Genomic DNA, 21,398 nt, shown 5'->3' on the forward strand with positions numbered 1-21,398 from the left:
TTTAGGAATGCAGAGTTCAAGATCGATAGTCCGAACACAAGTCTCCAATTTGGTACCTCAAGAGAAGAGATAAAATAACCATAATTCTGAAAGGAAAAAAATCTAGCCTTTGGACATTGATAAAGTAAATAGTTTAGGCCCCAAAAAGAAAATGTGTGAAAAATAAATCCGATCATCCAATGAAAGGTGACGGTCAAGGAAGTGAGACTGCAAACACATCTCATCCTAATAATGAATATGCAAAACATGCAGCAACAGCCTCCAACAGGAAGTCACTGTTCTCATCCGAAAATAATTTGGCCATCCAATTTAACAAAGGGAAAGAACATACATGTTCTTCAATTACCAGAGCCTCTAGCACCATCAGAGGACAACTCGGTGGGTTTTCGAGGAAGCTGCGAGCCAAGAAATCTTGCGCCGCTGCGAACACATTCCAACGACCCAGTATTCCATGCATCGCTGCAAAAGCCATAATCCCTCCATCAGAACAAAGCAATTCATGAGCAACTAAGGGGCTCATAAGTTGATTATAATCCGCATCGGGAGACTCCGTATTGCAGAGACACAAATCCAGGGCCCATTCGAAGTCGCAACTCAGGCAATGAAAGACAGGCTGGACGCATGTAAAGTAGGAAAATCGAAACGATAATCCATAAGCTGCACTCAATGTAGCAAGAGGCAGCGCTCCATAGTACTTCCGGGCACGAAGCAGCCCTAGCCGAGACAGCTCGTCTTGTAACACAGGATGTGCATCCATTTTGAAACCAGTAAAACAGCAATAGCACTCCAGTAGCAAGAGCCAGTAGTAAGGGAAATACACCGAACAGGCTGGAAAAAATAGAATGGAAGAAATCTGGAAAGACCCCGAAAATCGTTTGAAAGGAAGTCACCAGGCCACTGCTTACAACCTTAAAAAAGTGAGCCAGCCCCGATGTGGAGGGTGCATTGAAGATTCTGTGAATTAATTCACCAAAGTGCAAGGGCAAATCAGTATTTAATAAGGCATGCACCTCAGTGCGGGTGTTAGCCACGTGAAGGACAAATGTTTCACGAGCAGATGGGAGAGCAACCTCTTTTTGGGACAATAGAGCTCTTATGCGACTCATCTTATTGAACTCTGCTTTCAAGGTCGGAATCTTGGCCCAGATGGAAACATCAAATTTTCTCATGCTGGGGTGGATATATTACATTTTTGCAGCAAACCACACGCTCACTGACGGTAACGACATAAGCAATCCCTTTTATTAAGCCACAGCAATCTTCATTGTTTAAAAGTAAATGACTCCCATTTGCCATAACGTGAATGTGGGAACGATTGCAGGCACGGGGTACCTTTCAAAATACAGGCTAAATTTGGCCCGTTCTGATTACAGGAGCCGTGTAATTGGATATGTCTACACATTAATGAATGATCCGGTGTTTCAGTTCAATCTTCACCATTCAAATAAACTTCTTTTCCCTCCCTAAGGCATCTATATGTAAAAGGAAGCGACCAAGCTTCATGGAGATAAGAACTTCCAAGAGGCTCGTATCTATCAATGGCAAAGTACTTCATACAGCCCTTAAACTCGAACAGTGGGAACGGGAGAGTTATTAAACCGTGAATAAGCCATGTTGCAGTATTGGCCTCTGCCACAGAAAATGGTAAAGGCTCCAACCTCTCAATGTGTAACATAGAAAAAGAAGCATCTTTCATCGACAGTAAGCGCTGCTTGTCAGTCCAATTAAACGGGGCAAACAATGATGATGTATTCATGTAATGCCATGGCACTTTTCCGGCCTTAAGGGTCTGCGATGTCCATGCAAACTGCATAATAGAACGCAATTGATTTTGACCGTGGTACAAAACAGACACTTCACCTTGCACAATATCTACAATAGATGACACAATGTTATCTAATGTGTAAATGGCGGGAAGAGAGCGTGTTTATGCTATTATCTACAACCGCTAGATCTTTTTCTAAATTAGCTTGATCTATAGCTCTAAGGCAGGTAGCTGCCTCAATCTGGGATGTTTTCCAGAATTCGTTATAAACAGCATATATCCATCTTTTAGGTCTACCTTTAGCCGCGCCTTTTATAAAATCATTCAGATCAACATCGCCAGTCAGTTTAGATAAATGCAGTTTAACTGACGCCAAGGTAGAATGTCTGAGCCAATTCTGACATAATTTGCCTACTGAATAGGTAGTCACAGAATGGCCACTCTCAAAACGGGGATCCACCCTCACCTGTGTAAAGCCATGAGCTAAACCCAGAAAACTATGCTGGCATGAGTCAGCACTTCTGTGCCAGAGAAACCAGCCTTCGGGATCCAAACTGGATATGTTAAAGGAGGAATTCAATAACAGAGATTGTAACTCTCTCATGGAAAATTTAGTAGTATTAATCCAACCGGAATATTCCTCTAAGTCAGGAAAAGAAGGAGCATTTAATCTTTTAGGATTAGCCAATCCAAAGCATGTTGTCTGTGAAATAGTAGAATTCAAAAACAACATATGGTTCGGGATGAGGCATGCGCGGTGCAAAGCCTCAGTGCCTTGCACTTGCCAGCTTTTAGAACCCCAAACTGATTTAAGGTCAATGGTATCCTTCCACAACTCGTAGCCCCCAACAGCTAACTGGTCTAGAAAGGACTTCGAATACAATAATTTAGTATCAGTAAGTCTAACTTTGGATGTGGACTTTTCAGTCATTTTAAAATAAAATGCATTGGGATTAGACTGATTAAAATCTGTAAAGTAAGTAAACTTTTTCAAAAAGGAAGCAGAACTGCCTTATATAGGAGCTGGACAGTGTTCCCACTGGGTATAATTTACAGTGAGCCTCCTAGTATTAGTTTTATGCATGTAGTGATTGCCAAAATGTTGATAACAATACAAATCACCGTGATTAACAGACTTCAAGTACAAATCTTCAGCATCAAAGGCAGCATGATATTTCAAATCAGAAAACAATGATTCTACGGCCTGGACATCCCAATTATCAGAACGTATATTTTGTTTAACTACATCCACCATAGACACTCTAAGCACATTAGGGACATTTATAACCTCAGTGGGCCCATGGATTTGAAATCGAACAGCATCCCATACAATCCCATCTAAGACAGGCCAAGCAGTGATATTAACAAAAGCCAAGTCTCTCTTTAATCTGTGTGATCAGGAATGGGGAGCCAATGTTCCATTGATATGTCGAATGCATGTTCTCTCCTCGACATAGTGGCCATTGACGAGACGGAAAAAATAAAACACAAAACAAATTGACATAAAAAGGTAAATCGAAAAAAGCACCATCCAAATAAAGGTCCAAGGGGGAATCAAAAAATGTTTTTTAAACAGTCTTGCCAGAACCAAAATCTTTGAAGGCTTTTTTGATGTGTGGGAATCAGCGTCAAATGAAAATCTGGATTCTGTAGCTAAGCGAGTTTGCAAATCAGGCATCGATAAGTCAGTTGGGTAAGTGTAGTCAGTTTCATCATGTTGAGCACCAGGCAGTGTACTCAATAAAGGACTGGAAATAGCAGGCATCTCGAGAGCAACATCAGGCACAGGATTGGAAACCGGGGCCAAAACAGAATTTCTCAAAATCGAACGACATGAGACTGCCAGTGTCATCCTAAGAAGAATCGGCCACTCTGTGTATCATGACATTGTCAATGGAGATATACCTTTTCTCCTTACGACCTGGAAGTGGTGGTAAAATGACTGTTCTTGTGCCCTCACACCAAGCACTGGAACAGGAGCTCGATAAGAGGGACCAAATTCTTTCTTGCTTTCGATCTTCTCACGAACCAGTTCTCCAACTTGGGGCAGCCAGCCAACTACCGGGATCTGCAACGCATCATCCGAGGTGGAGGGCAAATATTCCTTTGCAAGATTGTCTCTTGTCTTTTGTAGATCCTGTAAAACATTGCAATGTTCATCTACGTCAAAGGAGGCAGCAAGAGCCACCGAGTCTAGGCCGTCAAGGTCCGTGACATACATCTTGATATCAAAGAGCATCTCGTATGGGGTCCGCCCACCCAGAGACCTTCTAGGGAGATTATTAAGAGCACGCCATACGCTATTGAGGTGGGCAAGCCAGTTCCTGCCTGTGCCTATAACTCGAGCTGTCAAAGACTGCTTTAAATCTCGGTTCATCCGTTCCACAACACTATTACCCTCAGGTCTGTATGGAGACGAAAACTTGACTTGGACCGCCAACGAAGTCATTGCATCCTTATACGCCTTAGAGGCGAAAGCCGGACCCTGATCTGAATGGAAGGTACCACAGGCAAAAATCCCTACAAAGACAAACAAGTCTCTTATGACAGTCCGTGAATCAGCGCAGCGTTGTGGCCAGACCCACACAAAGCGTGTGCATGAATCAACTGCTACTAAGATGTACTTATACGCAGTATCAGAAGAAAAAGGACCGCAGTGATCTAAATAAACACACCCAAATGGTTTAGTAGATATGTACAACTGTGTCTGTGGGGGACGCACAGCAGTCGAAGGCTTAATATGCTGGCAAATGTCACATTGAAGGACATAATCACGCGTTTGTTTGTACAGCCCCCCCACCAGAAACGTTGTTGTACCTGAGCTACTGTAGCCGAAATGCCCGCATGCGCAGACGCAACACCTTCATGGGCTGCAGTAATCAGTGTGGGCCTGCGGTCCGCGTTGGGAATTAACCTCTCACCAACGTCAGGTATTTTCACATAAGGAACTTTATCAGGACTTAAGTGGTATGAATACTTCAAAGGGAATCCTTTAGGATATTTACTTCCCTTCTCAGTTGCAGCAACTGTTGCCAAGATATCATCATCAATCTTACTTTTGGAACGTGTAACATCTGCAACCAAATATGTCGATACTGCTGATTTTGCTGCCTCATCGGCAAGCGAATTGCCAACAGCGTGAACTCCTACACGCTGAGAGTGTGAATCACAAACACAAGGGGCAACTGCTCTTTAAGCTCAGCCACTCGGACCCAAATCATTTTTTGTTTTATTGTGCTACCCTTGGAATCACGAAAATCATTCTGAATCAAAAAGAACAGGTTCTATTGTAAGACTGGACACAGTAGTAAGAATCACTCACAATAAGAGTTGTCACACTAGGATCAGCGTACTCCAATGCAAGCATCAGAGCACAAAGCTCTGCCAATTGTGCGGTGCAGTCCCTAAGAGTCTGCGTGTGCACGACTCTGGACTTGAACTCATCGTTCACCATGGCACCGACCACAATGGCGCATGCGGAAACGTATGCGTGCCTAGACCCATGCGCAACCTGCACTGAACCATCAGTGTATATGATGCAATGGAAATCCTCCAAAGGCCGCATAGCCAAAGGCGCAGGATGAACAAACTCATACAGCAAAAACTCCTGCGCCTGTAAGGAGGCATCAAAAATAAACGTGAATCCGGAGAAGTCAATGATGCCGCTCATTGTATCCACCGTGGGTGCAAAGCTTTAGAATTAGGTACACTGGCTTTCGTCACAGCCTCTAATGCAGGAAACGGGGTAACAACCAACATGCGTTTTCCCTGCGACAGTGCACGTTCCTTAAGAATCGCCATTTGCACTGATGTCACTGATGTATAAGTGTGACTTGGAAGCAATAGGTACTGTGTCTCCTTTGTTAAAAGTAAGGTACGAAAAACCCACCGCCCCAGGGATGATTCTTATCACCAGGTTGGTGTGGTTGTCACGAGTCAGTAAGAATTTAGATTCTAGAAGATCAGCCTGCTAAGATTGCAAAATAGCTGAATGTTCTGGCAGCCAGCAATATTTGGTAAAAGTAGGTTGTATCAAAGCATGCAAAGGTTTGATACGCTGGGCATATTCGGGAATATAAGTACGCCCGAAATTCAAAATTCCCAGCAAGGGCTGTAATTTTTTCAGAGTTGTAGGAGCGCGCAGTTGTGCGCATTTCTCCAAGAAGTGAGGAGCCAATCCTCGACCTTCATTGTTGTGCTCATAGCCCAGGAACAACACTGTGTACTCTGCAATGTGAGACTTTGCAAAGTTAAACTTGTAGCCAAAGTCCGCAATATTACAAATTATGCGGTCAACGCAACATAGATGCGCCCAAAGCTCTTCGTCTGTGAGATATATGTCATCCACATATGAACACACATCTGTGTCTATCCTCTCTAAGAGAGAGGCAATAGGGGCAGCAAACACGCCTGGACTATTCTTATAGCCCATCACTAGGCGTTTAAATTGGCGTTCTTTGCCGCCACAGGTAAAACTGGTCCATTGGGAACTCAGTCCATCCAAATTGTGGGCAAAAAAACTTGGATATGTCAAGTGTGGTTTTAAACCGTTTTCGCACAAGAGCAGAGCAGTGGGTATTCTGTACTGCACAGGTACGGCAATGCGAGTTTAAATGCTGGTAATCCAATACCAAACGGTACGAGCCGTCAGGCTTGGTCACAGTAAAAAGAGGGTTATTCATCGGTGAAACACAAGTTTCAATCACACCTTGATATTCCAATTGTTCAAGGATTTCCGTGACGGAAGCCTTAGCTTCACGTCGGATAGGATATTGAGGTTGAGGCTGTGGCAAAGACCGCAAAGGAATCTCGTGGTGTGGGGAAAATTTATCCCAACCACACTGTGTACGGTACAGAGCCGGCGCAAGAGCCTTAGCCCACTCTTCTGCAAAATTCAGCGCATGCTCTTTCGAGACTGTGGGCTCGAAACTAGGGAGGATTACCTCCTCCCCTCTCGGAGCTGCGAGCACAAAAGGTGGGGGCCAGTCAGCCTCCGCTAACAAAATGTCATAGGTAGTTGTAAGATTCTCCCAAAATACCCCTTTGATGGTACGCTGTATGTCACCTTCAATTAAAAGGACTATGTTATAAAGTCTATCAGGGGGAGCTACTTTAGTATCAGCTGTTTCCACAACAACATATTGGTCAGTCGCTGTCACCTTCAGTAGCGGACGCAGGGCCTCTCGCACTATGGTAATCTCCGCCGCACTGTCCAGCAAGGTCAGAGCCCATGTCTGATTCGAAAGCTGCGTTCTCACTATCTGTGGCATATCTCGCTGTTAAAGCAGCAACTTTCTATTTCTGAAACTGTGGTCTTTTCGGTGTTGAATGGTCCTGCTTGCCTTTACTGTCTTTCGGGCGGGGCTGGTCGCGTCCCTGCGGGCCACCCCGACCTCTGCCGCCTCCTCCACCACCGGTCGATGAGGCCGATGAGTCCTGAAAAGAACGAGGAGAGCGTTGTTCAGAAACCTGAAAACGATCAGGTGATTTTATCGTCGCGCGATCGCGCAAGTCATAAACACGTTCTGTAGACGCAGGCCCTGGAGATGCAAGACGAGACTCCTGTTTCTGCTGTTGTTGTTTACCCTGTTTTTGTTTTTTCTGCCAATTTTGCTTTTTAGACTTGGGATGTTCGTCAGTCTCTGACTTCAGCCCTTGTGGTTGCTTTTTCTCTTTAGTGGAAAATGGCTTGACTCCCAAACTATTGCGGCCCACGGTCTTATAAGCCGCCACAATAATTCTCGGTAACTGTCGGGGTTTATCGGCATCGGGTACAGCCTGCAAAGCATTAGATACCTGAAAGCTCACTGCATCTCCCTTGACATTTGCAAGTACGAGATCGGAAACTACGTCAAAACTGCCGCATAGGCGCATACCCAATTCAACCTCTGCATCAGGTCCATGCTCATCTTGAACACGCTTAACGACCGTCGGAAGGACAGTCATTGACGGTGTGCCGAAGCACCTCGTATACACTGCGGCAAAGATCTTACCCCATGACTCAGTCACCAGCTTCTGGGATCAAGGGCCATATGTATCAAGCCGAATTGACTTCGCAAACGCCGAAATTCGCAGAATTTCGGTGTTTGCGAATGCAATTTGGACTAATGGAATGTATCAAGGAAATCTGCTTGAAAAATAAGGAATCGCAAAATTTGCGATTCCTTACTTTGCAATTGCATTTAAGGAATCGCAAATTTTGTGATTCCTTAAATGCAATGTAAGAAGCCAAAATAATTCGCAAATTGGCCTTAAGGAATCGCAAATTACCACAAACTTCTAGTTGGTGGTAAGTTGCGAATTCCTTGAAAAATGCATATTTTTGCATTTTTCAAAGTGCCATGTGACGCACATACATGCCCTTAGGGCATGTATGTGTGCCACATGTGCACCCATGTATATTTCAGGGGTGCAACAGGGTGTTCTTTGGACACCCCTGCACCCTTGAAAATATTCTCAATTTGCGATTAGCAAATTGCGAATCGCAAATTTCCCATTCATTCCTATGGGCCTCCTGGCCCATAGAAATGAATGGGAAAGTATTCCTTAATTGCGAATTCGCAATTTGCGAATTCGCAATTAAGGAGTATCAAGAAATCGCTAAAAAATTGCGATTTTCTTGATACATAGCAATTAGCGATTCTGAAATAGCGATTTCTTAAAAATCGCTATTACAGAATCGCTAATTGCTACCTTCATACATATGGCCCCAAGTCTTTAGGCATGCTACTTGTCAGAATCCTGTGTTTTTCACTAGGAGTCGTGTTAGGAAATACTGCTTCCAGCTGGTCAAACTTCTCGGCAAGCCAGAAAGAAAATCATCCCTATTCTGGGGGCGCTTGCCCATCACTGCGTTGACCATCACAGGACCAAGCTTCATTCAGCCCTGTCCGTCTGGAAACGCCGCAACACCTGGGGACCCCCCAAGAGATTGCGGGTAATGTATTGTACTAACGACCTAATCACGCTAATTGCAACTACATGTAGTCGTCTGATATCAGCAAGGGAACACGCCCCGTGTGGAGGATGAGGTGTAAGTCCAGCCAAAACAGGCCAAGTCGTGCCTGGAATGGACAAGGGACCTAACCTCGGTGCTGTCAAAGAGTGGGGTAGGACGCCATTAAACCAAACTAGGTGATGCGAAGCATTAATCAGAACTTCCTGTGTCCTATATGGAGCATAGTCCTCCGGCACGGCAGTGGGAGTGTACGTGTCGAACAAAGTAGTATTTGCGTTCACAGTCGGGAAGATCACCCACGAATAAAAATATTTCGTATGGGTAAGCCACCTCGGGACTCACTACCATTATTACAGCCATGCCATCCACGGGGACATTATAAGTCTGCAAGTGATTGCACACCGCAATGCGACTATGTTGCGGAATGTCCACCGCGGCCATAGTGACAGAGAAAGAAGAAGATACAAAGAAAAACTATGTAGAACAACTGGGTAGTAATTCAAGGAAACTGTTTCGAAAGATTCAAGCTTGAAAAGACCTATGTAAGTATAGGTAGGTTTGTCCGACACCACTGTCTTTCGGAAACAATAGTGAAGGGTGTTAAGGACTGATACAAGTACTACTCAAGTGTCATGTAATAAGACCACCAACGGTTGGGCGCCAGGTATCCTGCTCCTACACAGAAATGTGCATAGAGACTTGGAACCTCAGTGAATTAGGGTGTGCCAAAACTCACCTTAGTATCCAAAATCCCCTACCAGACTAGCAATCAGTGTCTCATTGGTTCGTACAACCCCCCAATGATTAGACAACCCAGAACATGGACTTAGAACACCTCAGGTAACGTGGAACACATGAACACTTTCGTTATACTAACATATCAGTCCAGAACGAGGAGTAAGGGATGACACGTGCAAGTTTGACATATTTATTTCTAATGTAGTGTTCTCTAGCGCAGTATCTTAGCTAATACAAGCAAACATATTATAAGGAACAGGTTATCAGCATAGTTATTATTCCATAAAATACAAAGGGCGAAAGCATGTTAAAATGCTAAAGGGAAAAGGTCTAAATAGAACCTCAGTTTACCCTCGCTTGCTAGTATATTATAGTATATCTACAGAAGGTCTCTTTGGGTTTAGAAAGGCGGGCCCATACCTCTGATCTTAGCAGAAATGGATCACATCATCTCCTGCACCAACTCTCTACATGCGAATATTCATCAAGTGTGTGTTTCATGCTCTCTGCAGTGCATTATTAATCGTGCCTAAAACCCAAAGTTGGCCACAGCTGCATATGTATTATGTCTAGACCGTGCGCTGATCAAACCGAACAACAAGCGCTGTGTTGAAATAATCTTGAAGACCTTGGCACTCACTGTACAGACATAGCTTACCAAGCAAGGCTGATATTATAAGCAAACATATTTTTCTTGTGTGAAGCAAAATATTCTACTAGGCGAAAAGCTTTAATAACAAAATGTGTCGTGTGCAGAGGCTGCAGAAAAGGAAAATGGCGTTTAAACTTCTAATAAGCTCATGCTAACATAACACAGTGCGAAGGCAAAACCAATCCACATGACAGATCTTTGTGACTGGGGGAGAATGTGTGCATTGTTCAGCATTCCGTCCATCATTTGTCCTTTCAACTTTCCAAAAGTGACATTTTCGGGATTGTGACTTAAAATCTGACTTTAACATTAAAGAGAGTTTTAAATTACAATTCTTCAGACACCTAACTTAATTTTCCTACCTGCTTTCAATTGAAAGTTATCACTTATTAAATGTAACAATTTGACCCAATAATATCCTATGGGAGGGGCAGGCCAGGCAGTAGTGGAAAAACAATTTTAAGAGTTTTTCACTACTTAGGCATGTAAAAGGTAAAAGTACATGGCCAACTTTCTAAATACACTGCACCCAGCCCTCTGGGCTGTATAGGCCCTAACCTAGGGTGACATATGTATTAAAAGGGAAGGTTTGTCTTTTAAAATGTTTATTTTGCCTGGGGTCGAAATGGCAATTTAAAACCGCACACAGAGCCTGCAATGGCAGGCCTTAAACATGTTTTACTTTGGATACTAAAATTGGTGGCAGAATTAATGCAGCATGCCCACCAGTATTATATAATTTGCAGGCCCTGGGTGCATGCAGTACTACTTTACTAGGGACTAATAAGTAAATTAAATGTGCCCATTGGCTGTAAGAAAATATCAACATGTTTAGAGGAGAGATCGCATGCACTTTGAGCACTTTACCACTGCTAACCAGTGCTAGAGTCCTAAAAAAAACTAGATCAGGAAAAACAGGAGGAGTAAGGCTGACAGTTCTAAAGCAGGTCTTCGTGGTCTGAGTCTACTCCACAGATTACACCTTGAAGCAGTACTGCTCTGGTATCTATTCTTAGGTATGGAATATGCAGTTAGAAGTATCCATCAAAAGAATAATTTACTTGCCTTTGATAACACTTTCTCTGGTGGATACTCTGTCTAACCGCGGATTTGTCACTGCCCACCCACCTCCCCATTCTGTGGAGTGGCCCCTCTTTAACATCTAAAAACGTCCCATGTAAGAAATCTGCACACTGCTACTACAAATTGTTCAAGCTCCGCATCTGGAGGCATGGATAGAGACCAGCAAGTAAGTGACACCAGCGTCCAGGGTTGGCACTTGTATGCAGCTCGGCTCAGTCACTTCTGGGGTGGTATGCAGTCTCTGCAGAACCGGACGGTGCCACCTAGCAGCATGCAGGAGCATCGTTGCTGAGTGCTTTCTGGATCCTGTCTGGTGCCTTGGGAGAATTCCAAGGTAAGAAATCTGTGGATAGATAGAATATCCACCAGAAAGAGTGCTATCAAAGGTAAGTACATCTAGGCTCAACTGGATTAAGGTCGGAAAGGGATAGAGGAAAGGGGGGTCTACAGAGATTGGTCAACAATTCCACCTTTTAACGTTCTTCCTCCTTCTCTTATTTTGCCCAAACAGCATCAGTTACATGCCATAGTGGGATTCCATGTTCGCAATTGCAGATGTCTGCTGTGGATCCACACCCTGTGGCTCCAGGGGACTAATCCTGTACACATGCTCATTCCCTATAACAGGATCTCCTCCATACTCTTAGGGTTTAAAAAGGAAGAGCTTCATTATCTCCAGGAAAACACCTCACTGTAGTTGGAAAGTAGAACACCACCTTGAAAGAGGAATGGCATCGCTCAATATGACAAATATAGCATTTTGATAGTGGTGAACATTTTTATGGCAATAACATGCCAATCAGACCAAAGGGCAAATGTGAGAATTTGAGTTATTGATTGAGGGAGATGTGAGCCCTTCTCAAGCAACAGCCACAATCCTTGACAGGGTGTACCACAAAAAGTCACTTAATTACCCTTTGCTTAACCCTCCGGTAGCTTGGCACAAAAGCAGTCAGATTTAACTTTGAGTGCTGCATAAATACTTTACACATTGCCTCTAACAGTAATAAAGTGAAAACACAGAAGAACAAAAAACATCCCACACCAATTTAGAAAAAAAGAGTAAAATCTAATAAATTATTTGACACCAAAACTACAAAACTCCAAGTGGTAGAACCAGAGTTATACATTATTAGTTAAATCTAAAACCTGAAAGATCAAAGCGCCAATCATGGACATCTACGCGAGACTGGGGAAAAGTGAAAAGTTATGGCAGACCGTGATGAGGCGTGGTTCGGATACGAAAAAGTGGATTGGGCCTGATCTCTGCTTAGCTTCAGACTTAGACGAAATGTCAGAGTAAAATATCTGAGTAGGTAAAGTGGGGCAAGGCAGCCTGCGGTGTACAAGGAGGCGCCGTCAGGGACCCGCTGGACAAATGTGCGGTGAAAATTTGTACATTCAGACTTGGGGCCAGATGTAGGAAGCCTAATTCCGGTCGGTAACGGCCGAAATTACCGAATTTCGTCCATTACCGACCGGAATTAGGCTTTTCCTATATAGGTGTGTACATTTCGGTAATTTGGTAATTCGGTAATTTACCGAATCGGTATTTGAGAATTCGGTAAATTACCGATCCTTAAAAATACCGATTCTGTAAATTACCGAATCGGAAATGTAGGGAGCACTCAAATGAGTGCTTTTCCCAGTTTAGGATTCGTTATTTACCACCAACTATAAGTTGGTGGTAAATAACAAATACCTTTGAAAATACAAATCTGTGCATTTTCAAAGGTGCCAGACATACATGCCCTTAGGGCATGTATGTGTGCCACATGTGCACCCATACACATTTGAGGGGTGCAACAGGGTGTCAAAGTGACACCCCGCCACCCTTCAATGTTTTCCCCCTTTTACTGAATCGGTATTTACCGATTCGGTAATTACGATTCATTCCTATGGGCCTCCAGGCCCATAGGAATGAATGGCAATTACCGAATCGGTAAATACCGATTCGGTAATTACCGAATTGTACCGATTCGGTAATTTTTAACAAAAAATTACCTACATCTCATTTACCTATTCGTAAATACTGAATCAGTAAAATTCGGTATTTAAGAATAGGTAAATTGAGATTACCTACATCTGGCCCTTGGTCTCTATTTTTGGAAATCAAAAATCTCCAGTAGGACGAGTCTGCGGGATGTGTCCAACGAGGGCTCCAGGAGGCTGGATATCCTATGTAAGAGTGTCCGCTAAACAGGACTTAATGTTTCGGAGAATGTAGCAGGAGCTGCTGATGGGTCTGGCCAGCTGGTGAGGCACCTTGGGCTGATCGACAAAAAAAGTAGGTCCCAGTCTCCTGTTGGTTCTCAGTGCACAATTTGGAAGAACATTTTCTAAGTCTCAAGTTTTGAGTTTCGGCTATCGGGGCAACTTTTGCATCGCTTCCAAGGGTACAGGATTGGAGGGGCACCACTCGGAGGGTCAGGACTCACTCAGGCTTGTCCAGGTTGTGAGTTCCAGATGTTTGGTGCCTTTTATATCCCTGCGGTTCTGATCAGGAAAGCAGCTACCTAGCCTTTGGCAACACTCTGGTAGTCCTGGGTACAAGCAGAAAAGCAGGCTGCAAGTAGCATGACAGTCCCTTGGTGCAGCAGGGCCGTCTTCTGAAGTACACAGCAGGCCAAAGTCAGTACAGCAGTCCTCCAAGCCCTTCTGAAGGTCCAAAAGTGATCTGAAGAGTGGGTCTGAGGGTCCTATGTTTATACCTGATGCGAGCTGTGAATTGGGTGAAGCTTCTGGAGTTTGACCACACAGATGTGTCTGGAATTTACTGCCTCCCTTCGCAGGCTCCACGGGGTCTGGAGTCACAAAAGGCTAGTATGAAATTCTTTGTGTGTGTGCTGGGACAGGGTCTTTGAAGTGCGAGTGAGGCTGTGCTCTGCTCCTCACTCCCCACCGCTCCCATCCTGCTAGAGATGGCCCATCCTGCCAACTTCCAGTCCCTCGATTGTGTGGCTGTCTGGGGGGGTACACAGAGGCCAACGACACCTAGTCATGTGACCCAGGAAACTAGCTGCAGGCAACAAATGGCTAGGACAAGAAAATGCCAACTTTTTAAAAGTAAAAGATTGCCCCCCTCTCAGTTTACTTAAGGTTGGGGACCAAATAAACTGTTACGTTAAATCTGGTCCGGTATATTTATTTATACCTTTTAATCACGTTCTTTCATCCAAAAATTATTTCAAATGGCAGAAAGAGAGTACACAATACAAACAATTATTAACAAAACCTATTAAATAGACAATTAACACAAAGCATATTACGAAAATATCAAACAAATAACATCAACATTACATCCAACAATCAATATAAATTGCAGTGCAACAGTTTTGCAATATATTCAGTTAATTCAATGATCAGATAGTTTTTTACATAAAAAAAGTTACTACATTTCAAGAGCAAATAGAAACATGTATCACTATTATCCTGAAACACACTAGTTGTTGCAATTGGCTCTTGCTGGGGTAGCCGACGCGTTTCAAGTTCGGACCATGAGTGTCCAAACCATCATCAGGGCTGTGTTTTATTCTGTTAGGATGCAGAAAAACGTAGTTTTAATACAACCAATTTGCCTCTTTTGATAAAACTCAACCGTTTGGATAAGTAACAATTGTACCTGTGTGATACTATGTAGTTGGCCTATGGTCACTTCTATCACTGGACACAATTCTTTTCTTCAAGTATCCAGTGGGGCGCTTTATTCCACATAAACAATCTGGGAAACAAACAACATACCGTCTATATTTACTAAACACAATATTTAGGGGTTTACAACCACCTAATATTGTTTTTATGGGGATTTCATACCTTAGTCTGCGCTATCTTGCGACGCACGAGGGAGCGGTGGAAGATAGCACAGATTCGACTTTTTTATTCAAAAAGTCGAATTCTTTACTCCCCAAAAAGCCTTCCTCTTTCCCTTGCGTTAACACTTGAGTTATCAATCCTTGGATCTGCTTGGTAGACGGGGAGCGAGAGGCTACGCCTCGTTCTACCACAAGCACAGGTACGAAAATCTGCGCAATCAGGCAATTTGGGCTATAAGAATTTTTATATAAGAATTTTTTTTAAAAAATTGGAATTTCTGGGCACTCACAAGTGTATTGTATAAACAGGTATACGCAGCAGTATTTAAAGAAAAAACAAAGTCCCTTGAATGTGACCAGCATGTGAACCATAGGTACGAGATGGGTTTTATATTCACAAGTACCTATAATTTTACTAACAGACAAAGGGTATCTAAAAGCAGGTTATGTGTCTTTTAATTAGGATCACAAGAAAAAGAAAAAGACATTCCTCCGCTCCCTCGTGCGTCGCAAGATAGCGCAGACTAAGGTATGAAATCCCCATAAAAACAATATTAGGTGGTTGTAAACCCCCAAATATTGTGTTTAGTAAATATAGACGATATGTTGTTTGTTTCCCAGATTGTTTATGTGGAATAAAGCGCCCCACTGGATACTTGAAGAAAAGAATTGTGTCCGGTGATAGAAGTGACCATAGGCCAACTACATAGTATCACACAGGTACAATTGTTACTTATCCAAACGGTTGAGTTTTATCAAAAGAGGCAAATTGGTTGTATTAAAACTACGTTTTTCTGCATCCTAACAGAATAAAACACAGCCCTGATGATGGTTTGGACACTCATCGTCCGAACTTGAAATGCATCGGCTACCCCAGCAAGAGCCAATTGCAACAACTAGTGTGTTTCAGGATAATAGTGATACATGTTTCTATTTGCTCTTGAAATGTAGTAACTTTTTTATGTAAAAAACTATCTGATCATTGAATTAACTGAATATATTGCAAAACTGTTGCACTGCAATTTATATTGATTGTTGGATGTAATGTTGATGTTATTTGTTTGATATTTTCGTAATATGCTTTGTGTTAATTGTCTATTTAATAGGTTTTGTTAATAATTGTTTGTATTGTGTACTCTCTTTCTGCCATTTGAAATAATGTTTGTATGAAAGAACGTGATTAAAAGGTATATATAAATATACCGGACCAGATTTAACGTAACAGTTTATTTGGTCCCCAACCTTAAGTAAACTGAGAGGGGGGCAATCTTTTGCGTATTATAATTATATAGGGTCCAGCCCTCCCTCAGCCCCGCCAAGGGCATATCTCCTTTTTTGTGTGCAACTTTTTAAAAGTGACATTTCCAAAATTGTGACTTAAAATCCAACGTTACCATTAAAGAGGCTTTCAAATTACAATTTCTTTGACATCAAACATGACATTTCTACCTGTTTCCAAACAAAAGCTATTACTTATTAAATATAATAGGATAACCCAATTTTATCTTATGGGAAATGCAGGCCTCACAGTAGTGAAAAATGAATTTGTCAGTTCTCCCACTACGAGGACATGTAAGACTTAAAAGTACATGCCGAACTCTTTAAATACAATGCACCCTGCCCTGTGGGCTACTTAGGGCCTGTCCTATGGGAATGTATATGTTTTTAAAAAGAAGTGTAAGGCTTGGCAAAGGGGTTATTTTGCCTAGTCGAATTGGCAGTTTTTTAAACTGCACAAAGGCTGCAATGGCAGGCCTGGGATATGTTTGGAAGGGCTACTAAGTGGATGGCACAATAAGTGCTGCAGACCCACTTGTCACTTTAATCAAGCTATACAGGCTGAATAGGGCTGAAAGCCTTTAACCGGTCCTTGGATGCTTGTTTCCAGTCTAGGGAGGACCTGGCTTGGCAGTTCAGGCTGGACTGTACCCATGGGGCACAGGGTCAAGAATGATTTGCATATGGCTGGGTTCAAACTAGAATGGCATGGTGAGCAAAAAATCGATGGATTTAGGCCCAGATCTCTGTACTGGGGTGAATGTATGACATTGTTCTGCATTCTGTCCATCACCTGTTGTTTTTGCATTTGTCACCCCGAGCGGGACGGGTATGCTCAAACGTGAGTCCCGTGCTCTCCATGCCACTGGAATCAAGCTATCCAGGCTAATGAGGGCTGAAAGCCTGAAACCGGTCCTTGGAATCTTGTTTCCAGTCCAGGGAGTACCTGGCTTTTCAGTTCGGGCTGGACTGTACCCATGGGGCACAGGGTCACGACTGATTTGCATATGGCTGGGTTCAAACTGGAATGGCATGATGAGCAAAAAAACGATGGATTTAGGCCCAGATCTCTGTACTGGGGTGAATGTATGACATTGTTCTGTATTCTGTCCATAACCTGTTGTTTTTGCAGACCCACTTGTAGCATTTAATTTACAGGCTCTTAGTATATGGCATAGCACTTTACTAGGGACGTATTAGTAAATTAAATGTGACAATCAAGTGCAGTGTCCTAAGACCATCAAAACAAATTCAGCAAAAATAGGAGGAGAGTAGGCAAACGGATTGTGGGGAAAACCACCCCAAGGCTGACAGGGCTAACAGCAGAGCTTTATTTTAGAAGCCCAGAATACTATACTAAAACTTTTAGCCCAGATGTCCCGTGGAGAACACTGTTTACTTTTCAATCACTTTTGTGCTATTAGTCTTCTGTGTGCTAGTTTGAAATTTCATACTATTTTTTCCTTAATCTTATAGATTTTCCAAAATGTGAAACCTGTCCCTTGATTCTTACAAACCAGCTCCACTACTGTCCTTTAAGCTCTGGGTGGAGTAAAATTAGCTGCTCCTTTAAAATAAAATGCTAGTATAAGTGAACTACAACAGCCATAATGGGTTCCACATATGAATTAGTACAGTTGGGATGTAGCTGGTGAACTGTGAAATCTAAAAAATGTAAGCTCCTCAATCTGCAGGTAGATCTGAAGACAGGAAGGACTGTTAGAGCCCCAGTTCACACCTAACACTATCAAACCACATCCGAAGGACGTTATGACTCCTGCTATTGAGGCGCGCATGCCTAGAGAGTACAACTGCTGCACAAAAAAAGTTTTACATACTATCATAGAAATAAAGCTCTTTTTTTGACCAGTAAAGTTAGTTCTCAAAAATAACTCTTTTTTTATTTTATTTTTTTAGCTTGTTTAGGTTGATTTACTTCAGACATTTGAAACCGTTGTTCTTCTTATTGCAGACCCTTCGTCATTGATCTACTGCCCTCTGATGATTGAGATCCTCGCCGTGGAAGGCATCTACGCTGCTGCCTTTGGGGTGCAGTGCATTCTCAGTAAGTTTAGTGTTGCTTGAATGTACTCACAGGTGTCTGAAACAGTGGGGCTTGTTGTTTGTGTGCATGTATGAGGACCCTCAAAGTGAAAGGGAAATGGAAAGTTTATAATCACAGAATCTAGACTGTGACGTGTGATCCACTTGGTCCAATGGAGCAGAGGGCCTGATGGACTTGTCCTCTTGAATAAGTGTAGCAATGGGATGGAGAAAGGGGAGGAAAGGAGAGGGATGAGAACCCAAAGACTTTGGGAACTCCCATGAAGTTTCTTTTTTCTTCAAAATAATCTTTATTAATTTTCAATATACAACAAAGGCAAAGGAAAATGCACAGAAAGGCACAATAAGTCTGAAATAAAGAGAAGGGAACTGATTTGGGACCCTGAGCTCTAAAGACGCCCTACGGATATTAAAATCAGATGCCAGACCTCTCTTCGCCTGTGCCACTGAAACATTTCTAGGCCACTCCTGGGCGATCAGAAGGAGGGCACAGCTCATAAAGCCAACTGGCATGAATAGATAAAATAGGTTGTGCTGACCAATTAAGATTGTTCTAATCAAATAATGCTCCTTTTTAAATTTCTAAATCCTTAACATTGTTTTAGGACTCTATTTTATGCATTAACCAGGTTTCTATGATTAGTCTTGGCACCTTGCTTTTTTTGATTAAGGGTTTAATGCATAGGGTATCGATTTGGAAATTGAGTTGTATAAATATTAATGACACTTTTCCCAAATAATTATGTTAGTGGGTTGGTGTATATAGATTTAAAGGGAAGAAGGAAAAGCAGTTATACATCAATTAAGAAAATAAACCTGACAGCATTCGCATACCTAAATTGAAAAAAATCTGTACAAAGACTGCCAAGTGGAGAGGCACCAGAGGAAAGCAGGAAGGCAGAGGGGTCTGTTTTCTTGCTCGAGTCATATGTATCGCTCACAGGGATGCACATACAATACAGCCATACTGGAATTCCCATGAAGTTTCTCTTCCAGGAAATATTCATTAATGTTCCAGGGTGGGTAAGGAAAAGGGTCACACACAACTTTAGAGGTATATATAGGGGACAACACCATCTAAAAAAATATTATTCAATAGAGGAAAACATGAAAGCATAGTTCAGTTACACTATCATCGAATGGGTGGGTTTGCAATGGCAGAATATGTACTTGGTGCACGTCTAGGGCTTCCAGTGTGGTCCTAGATATAGGATTTTTCTTTGCCAGTCGGGCCAGATAGTTGTCCAGCTAGCCTCCTGGTTACATGGGAAGGAAAGTGGCAAGCAAGACTTAGGAGCAAGGTGTGCATGGTAAATAAAGGTGTATATATAGAGCAGTGGCGTAACGAAAGTTGAGGGGGCCCCCCTGCAAGATACATGGAGGGGGCCCCCCACTCCGGATTTAATCCAGAACTCTCAGGCCAGAGTACTCTGCTGAAGGGGCCCCCTGCTGCTCAGGTGCCCCCCTGCGCTGCAGGGGCCTGTGTTACGCCACTGCAATGGTGTAGTATGTAGAGCAGTGGTGACAGCATAGCATGGTTATTGGTTTGATAGTTAAATATGTGGCCAGACCTTTTTAGCTCAGTCACTGAGTGGAGGCCTCATCTACTTGTGTAAAGCTCTGCTTTTATGCACCCAGTCCTTTCCGCTAATATCTTGCATGGTGTGTCAGTGAGCAGAGTAGTGAAGGCCAGTTTGATCCGTTTTGGGTGTCCAAAGAGGCGCCATGGTATAACCCCAAATTGAAGGAGCTAAAGCAAAGTTGTCGAAAATTAGAGAGGACTTGGAGACTGTCCTTAGGGGTGCAAGATAGGAATTACTATAGGGAAGCCATTAGGAAATACAAGGCCGAAATCATTCTGGCACAATCTGTATTCTATGAACAAAAGATAAGGATGGCAGCCAACGCCCCAAGGGAAATCTTTTGAATAGCCAAAACTCTGACTAAAACTCCATCCATCTCCCCTGACCTAAAAGAAGCTCAAAACCGCTGTGTTAAGCAGGCAGAGTACTTTTTCCAAAAGATCCAATCCATCTCCCTCTCCTTCACCTCTAACCAGCAGAAACCTTCGGACGCAGGATTTGCCTCTGTAAAACCCCAACTGCCAGCTAGTGGAAATTCCACTGCGTAATGAAGACTCCTTGAATGCATTGATGTTAAAAGTGACATCGGGCTCTCCCACTGATCCTGCCCCTCCGCGCCATCTGATGAAGGTGGCGGATACCATCAGACCAATTATCCTAAACATCCTGAACACCTCCATCATCACAGGAACTGTACCAAAGGCATGGAAGTGTGCTCAGGTGAGGGCACTACTGAAAAAACCTAATCTTGACCCTGCAACCATGGCCAATTATCGCCCAATCTCCCTTCTCCCGTGGGTGAGTAAGCTGCTTGAGAGGCACATCAATTCCATCCTGGTTGAGCATCTGGAGTCTAACAACTTACTCCATGACTCTCAAGCAGGCTTCCGCCCAAAGCTTGGGACGGAGGTTGCCTTGCTGACAGTAACAGAGCTAGCCCGGAAGCACATGGATTAAGGCGGCACTACGGCAATCATGTTGCTTGACCTAAGTGCCGCCTTTGATACCGTGGACCATAACATCCTAGTCTCTCGCCAAAAACATCTCGGAGTAGCAGGCCAGGCTCTTACCTGGTTGCGACCCTTCCTAGAGGGCAGGATGTTTCAGGTGTCAGAGGGTGCCACCCAATCCAAAGCCTAGCCCCTCAATCGCGGAGTGCCCCAGGGCTCCTCCCTAAGCCCTACCCTTTTCAATGTATATATGAAGCCTCTGGCAGAGATTGTGCAACCCCATGGCTTTGAAATTGTAACCTATGCAGACGACACCCAATTAGTGGTGGCTCAGAACCATCTTGGGGGCACATCCAACAATCTGGGCAGTTGTCTAGAAGCAATAACAAAATGGATGGCCCTGTCCCATTTAAAATTAAATGGGGAAAAAACTGAGCTGATGTTTTTGGGATAACCCGTTGTTCCCAGGACCACCATTGATTGGCCGACTTGCATGGGTGCCCCTCCAGAACCAA

General features: G+C 43.3%; 1 protein-coding gene across 1 annotated transcript in view; it reads left to right on the forward strand.

Annotated features, from left to right (window-relative positions):
• LOC147666698 (uncharacterized) overlaps nt 1-21,398 on the forward strand; it is a 271,906-nt gene that overhangs the window by 67,286 nt on the left and 183,222 nt on the right. The window contains exon 4 of the mRNA XM_086948957.1: nt 18,259-18,351. Within this exon, the coding sequence (XP_086805083.1) occupies nt 18,259-18,351 (93 nt within the window). The remainder of the gene's footprint in view (nt 1-18,258; nt 18,352-21,398) is intronic.

The sequence above is a fragment of the Lissotriton vulgaris genome, unplaced genomic scaffold, assembly GCF_964263255.1.
Source record: "Lissotriton vulgaris unplaced genomic scaffold, aLisVul1.2 SCAFFOLD_784, whole genome shotgun sequence".
In the NCBI taxonomy this organism is placed as follows: domain Eukaryota; kingdom Metazoa; phylum Chordata; class Amphibia; order Caudata; family Salamandridae; genus Lissotriton; species Lissotriton vulgaris.